At 36.1% G+C, this 5,978-nt stretch overlaps 1 protein-coding gene across 1 annotated transcript; it reads right to left on the bottom strand.

Moving 5' to 3' along the window:
* Positions 1 to 2,485: 2,485 nt before the first annotated feature.
* On the bottom strand, positions 2,486 to 5,978 carry LOC113710440 (basic leucine zipper 23-like). The gene is made up of 3 exons (XM_027233452.2): positions 5,649 to 5,978; positions 4,438 to 5,362; positions 2,486 to 2,811 (listed from the first exon to the last, which is right to left on the bottom strand). Exons 2-3 carry the CDS (start codon positions 5,228 to 5,230, stop codon positions 2,783 to 2,785), a joined length of 822 nt encoding a protein of 273 aa, XP_027089253.1. The 5' UTR covers positions 5,231 to 5,362; positions 5,649 to 5,978; the 3' UTR covers positions 2,486 to 2,782.

Below are 5,978 nucleotides of genomic sequence, written 5' to 3'. Positions count from 1 at the left end.
TTTTTTGTGCTATTTTCAGGATGTAGAATGTTAATGGTCGGAACAAGAGAATGTGTTAAAAAATTTTTGTGCTATTTTCAGGATGTAGAATGTAATGGTCGGAACAAGAGAATGTGTTAAAATGCTCCGACTAGCGTCTAGTCAAGCCTTTTTTATCCTCTTTCCCTTTTGAAGGTACTTAATTTGGTACATTAGCAGAGGAAAGATTGAAAAGGTTTTAAGTTAGAAAAGACAATAAGAGAAGGTAACTTTCTTTGTTTTTGAGAGAAACGAAAGAGAAAGGAAGTCAACAGATTATTAACTTGTGTATCTGGTTCTCTTTAACGCACAAAACTCTGTGTTTGGGTTGTAATTTTTTTTTGAAAAATTGCTACGTTTCTCGTAAATATATTTTTTAATTATTTTTTTATCTCACATATATAAAATTATTACAGTAATTTTTTTATAAAAAGTTCAGAAAAATACAATCCAAACAAAGCTGTATGTGCTTGTTTTCATGTGCAAATGTGCCCATTCTTTGGGCTTCGTGTAGTCGATAATCACTTTTGTCTTGTCTCTGCATATTTAGAGAGGGTTTTCTTTAAATTCTTTTCATCCAATTTCTTTTGTTTTTCTTCTTTTCATTTCACTTGAAACTTTCAACTGCGGAAAAATGGTGTTTAACTTATTTCCCCATCCCCCGCTGCCCCCCCTATTTCTTTCCCGGTGGGCTGGGTGCCCACACCCATTACCATCCACATGTTCAAATACATTTCCATCTGTCCAAATAGGAACAAAATAATTTAAAAAAAAATCACTAGATAGATAGATAGATACGACATAAAAATTTTACAATATACTAACTCTTTTATATTATGATAATGTGTAGGGAAGGATTCATAAATGATTCAAATTGATTAATTCTTTAAAGAATAAGAAACCATCTCCCAGTTACCAATTGACTGGATGGTGTTGGTTTGTGGGCTCCATCTTAAATTGTGTTTTGTACCAGAATTTCGATTATTTCTGAGTATTAATCTAACGTTATTGTGTTTTGACGCTTTGTTTGGATTGTTACTTATTTGTCAAAATTTATTTGCTTGCATCATCATTACAATTTCCAACACATCTTTTTATCTTCCCAATTACCTTTTTATCTCACATATATCACATCACAAAAAGTGCTACAGTAAAAATATCTCAAATAATTTACAATCCAAACAGAGGTTAAAGAAACCATCTCCCACACCAAACATAAAAGGTGAATGACCAAAACTTTACTCATAATGAGGCTTATAATCCCGATTGCGGTATACAATCCAAACACCGCATGATGACAGGCCCTTTGCTAGTTGCTAGTGCTGTCACTCATGTTGGACAAGGTATCGTGTGGTTGAGGTACACAGGACAAGACCTACTGGAGTTCACATGCTGATGAGTCAGTAATGAATGGTTTTGACACACCACGTGTCGGTCTACTTGTTGGTCACTAAAGTCGAAAGGTCCGGCTATAGCCTACGGGGAATCCCCCGCCAAATATATGCGCGTTCACCTAGAGTTGCTTGCTCGTGAGTGTCTTGATCAAATGCCCCGGCTTGAATTCGATTCCACTAGGTTTGAGTTCGAACTCGAGTAGCTCGATGCATATATCAAGTCAAAGTTCGAACCTCCATTTGTACTACTTGCTCGATTATTGGTATATTATTTATATTATATATTTATTTTAATTATGAAATGATTAATAAAAATTTATTTATGTTTTAGATAATTTACAATAAAATTTTTAAATGGTGAAAAAGTAATATTGTAAAAACTAAAAAAGAAACAAAAATTTTAGGTAATTTATCATAATTCTTTGAAAATTTTAGATAATTTACCATAATTCTTGAACTTTTTTTTTAAGTTTTTCTAGTATTATTTCAAACCCTAGAAATCGACCTTGGAAATACATAGTCGAGCTACATAATTTCTGCTCGCTCGATCTTGAGTAAGCTTGTGTAGCATCAAGTTCGAACTTGAGTATAAAACTATTCAAACTCGACTCGACTCGTTAACACTCCTATATTTAAGCCTGTAAACTAGTATTGGAAAGACATCCCCGCCAAAAATATCCTTTACGGATAACAACATATAAAATTTGTAAGGTAGGTCGCCTTTTAAAAAAAAAAAAAAATTTCAAGGAAGGGATCCTTAAAGCTTGGTAAAGATAACTGTAAAAGAAAGAAAGCAAACCTAAGAAAACAAAAACCCAAAGGAAAAGAAATTCCCGATCTTTATCAGAAGCCCGTTCTGTACCCCTTTCAATGGAATAAACGGCAAGGTGAAACAGCAAAAAGCATCAGCAGCGGCATCAACACCAAAGAGCCGAGACCTTTCAAAATAAAGAATCCGATGGTTGGATGTGACAAGAGCCATCTACCACAGCAGCTTTCAGGGAGGCACAAAATTTTTGCAAGAATGAAAAAGTTAAAAAGCTTTTTTTTTTTAAAGTAAAATGTTAGACACATAAGGAATAAACGCATTAAATAACAATAGTTAGTGTCTGGAAAAAAAGAATAAACCGCTGATGAAGAAAGCTATCAAGCTTATAGAAAACCAAGAAATTTGGTTTCCCCTTCATAGCATCTGCCAGCTACACTAAGGGAGCGATTCTGCTTTACATAACATTCACAAAATAAAGGCTGCTGATGGTTCATAAAGATCTGAAAACAATCCCCCCCTATGGAGCTTAAAAGATCAAGGGGTGATGACCTAACTTCCAGGCTCTGAAAGAAAACAATGAGGAAGCTTCCAGGATAGCTTGTCAACCTCCTGTTCCTGAGCGTGCAACTCCTGGTAGAACAATGCAAAAAAAAAAAAAAAAAAATTCAACATCATATAAAAAAAAATTTTCCCAAAAACAACAAGAGAAATGATAAGGGATCATATATAAGGAAAATGTCTACCCAATAGAATAAAATTTGCCAATGATCTCCAAGATAACTGGGAAACATTTAATCCAAGTATTTTACAATTCAAATGTCGATTCCGATCAACAGCATTTGAGGTCATACAAAAGAACAGTCTAGCAATATATCTCAAATATGCCTACCCAAACTATTCAAAAATTGTAACAAGTACAAATAGTCTCCAAAAGTAGCTAGCAGAAGCTAACTCGGATAGCATAAGAACCTATTTTCAAATTACAGACTCATCTGCTGACATTTACCAAGATGTTAAAGATGGGGATTAAATTCTTAGAGAATGTCAAATTTAAGTAACTGAGAGAATTTATAAAAATGAAACTTTTCCTGACTGACGCTACACACGGCAAACATGCCAAGTTCCTCAAGTATTTCTCGATAGGCAGCTATAGTAACCCAAAAAAAAATTAGAAATTATATAATTCAGAGGTTAAAATGATACTTCATGTCCAACATTTAGTCATTTACAAATGCACTTTTGGAAGTTGTGAACCCAATGTCAAACTTCAAAAAGTCTTAACTAATTTTCAGCCTTTCCTTTATATGACGACACAATAAGTTTAACCACCAATTTGATGCTCAGGAAAATGTGTAGGAGAAACAGACTGCAATTTTTCATCAATCTTACTTGACATAATTTGGGCTAACCATTTAAAATGAGGTGCGCTCATGTTATTTTGCATGAAGTCATCTCGCTATACAATGTCTGTACTAAGGGACCCAATCATATATGTCTTGTTAGTACGAAGTGGATTAGGATTTAAACTCACCCAGTTTTTTCACAAAAGAAGAACTGAAAAGTTTGGTGCTTGACTACTGTTGCTTGCTACAGTTCAAAAAATATGCGAAAGCCCAAAAACAAGTACGACTATAGGATGAAGCAAACAAATGACCATGGCAATCAAACATGTTGATAGAGAAACTACCATAAAAACCAAAAAACCTTCAATTATAGGTTGCAAAGAGAAAACCAAAACGACACTGAACATATTACAGCTTTGTCATGGGAACTAATACATGCATACACACAAAAAACAATAAATGTAACAATACTCAAAAATTGTGATCTATGTAGGTATTTACATATATATCATGTTTGCATTTTATATATCCAGAAAAGCCTCAACAGTGAACAACCTGAAAGAGTCAACTGCATATGCATGATCCAATAGCAATAATCAAGTAGGCAAGAAAGTAGAAATCCATTACGACATATATGCTGAAAAAGGCTAACCCTTGAAGCTAATGTTCTGAAGAAGATTAAAAGCACCCATTAATTAGTAATGAAGAAAATAAGAAACGACACTAGATGACAAGCACAACAACTAAGATGAAGGAAGTAGTTTAAAACAGCCGCACAAGAGACTAGCAACAAATAGAACTTTAAACATTTTTGAGGCAGAGAAAGCCTTCTTCTAACTATAATCAAGTTCAATAACCTATTTTCCAGAATGATGACTAATAATTACACATAGAAATGTAGGCTATATGTCACCTTTTTTTTTATTCCCGTTAGAAGTATTGGTAGAAGGCACGCCATTGCCCATTCCACAACCAGGAAGCTCCTTCAAGCCTGAATTTTGGTTGCCTAAACAATGAAGATTCTCAAATTCACAATCATTGAAGCCTTGACCATTCAATGTTGCAGCTTCAGCACTTCTGCCTTCTGATCCAGGATGAAGACAGTAAAGTTGATCATCACATCGCACATTACACGGATTCATCACATATGCAGCCGGCAGATTATGATTAGCAAGATAAGCATCCCCACTCTTGTTGGCTGACTTCTGATATGGGAAAGATCCAATCTCACCTTCAATCCTTCCTCTGATATCCACAAGCAAGCACTTAAGCCTTGCAATCTCAGCTTCCAAAACAGCCTGACCCTGCAGCCTCTTCATCAGTTGCTGATTCAAAGCCCTCAACTTAACAACCTCATCCTCCAATGAAGCAGCCCTAGCCTTTTTCTTCTCCCGATACTTGCGCACAGCTTCACGGTTCCCTAAAGGTCGTTTCTTTGACTTCTTTTCAGTGGACTCAGCAGTGTCATCAGTGGGGGTCTTATCTTCGCTTGGGGCAGGCACAATTTTTGTGTGGACATGATAACAAGTGTGGGTGTGCGAGTTATCGGGACCAGGCGGGTTGCAAGTATGGGTATGGGTACAGGCATGGGTATCTTTAAGAATTTCATCAAGGAAGCTACCCATAGAGCAACTACTCGGAAGATCACCAAAACTCGAGTTCGAAAACATTTCATGGTTTGAAAACTCAAGCTCTCCGTCGTCCATTATACCAGCAAAACGCTGGCAGATTTACCAATTAGATACAATCTTACGAAAATGACCCAAGTCAACTCAAAAAGCCTACCTACACTCGATCAGAAGCCTAAATTCGATACGGGGTCAACCAGATGTCAAACCCTAGAAAAAACAGAGCCCAAAAAGCATGATAAAGCTAAAATCTTCAATCGATTCAGGCATAAAGGAATTGAATTCTCACAAGCAGAACAAGTTTAAAAGCCTCCAATTAAGGGCAGGGCGACATGGGATCAAGATACATAAAACAGCAAAAACTCCCCCAAAGCTGATGAATTATTTCTTTGAATCCGGTCGAACAATTGAAGAATTAAAAGCAAACAAAGCACTTAATAAAACTTCAAAATTCAATGGTTAAGCCGAAGTATACAAAATTCAAAAGCAAACATACCCATTCACACAAAATTTTGTCGAGAATTTGACAAGAAGCTGCAAATAATTGAACCCTTGTCGGAAAAATTCAAGGTCGACAAGGCGGCGACAAAGACAGACCGTTCATGCCCGTGCTTTTTCTTCCTTCTCTTTTTCCTTTGGTGTGTTGAGAGGGGGCCGCCACAAGGGGAATCTTGACGAGGAGTTTTATAGAAGAGAACAGATGGAGGGTGTTGATTTCTTAGGTTAAAAATGGATGGCGAAGTTTTAATGGCGGAAACAAAAGGATGAAGCCACAGACACAGAGGCCATTGGCTCATCACATTCCTACTGAAACATAATCACTGGT

The sequence above is a fragment of the Coffea arabica genome, chromosome 9e, assembly GCF_036785885.1.
Source record: "Coffea arabica cultivar ET-39 chromosome 9e, Coffea Arabica ET-39 HiFi, whole genome shotgun sequence".
NCBI classification, from domain to species: Eukaryota; Viridiplantae; Streptophyta; class Magnoliopsida; order Gentianales; family Rubiaceae; genus Coffea; species Coffea arabica.
The sequence above is the reverse complement of the archived record's forward strand: the minus strand, read 5'-3'. Positions and strand labels throughout refer to the sequence as shown.

What these genes read in the sequence shown, in the direction of transcription:
- LOC113710440 (XM_027233452.2), bottom strand. Translation starts at nt 5,230, where the DNA reads ATGGACGACGGAGAGCTTGAGTTTTCAAACCATGAAATGTTTTCGAAC. An exon ending in TAACGGGAATAAAAAAAAAG is followed by an intron (nt 2,812 to 4,437) that starts GTGACATATAGC and finishes TTGTTCTACCAG; the next exon opens with GAGTTGCACGCTCAGGAACA.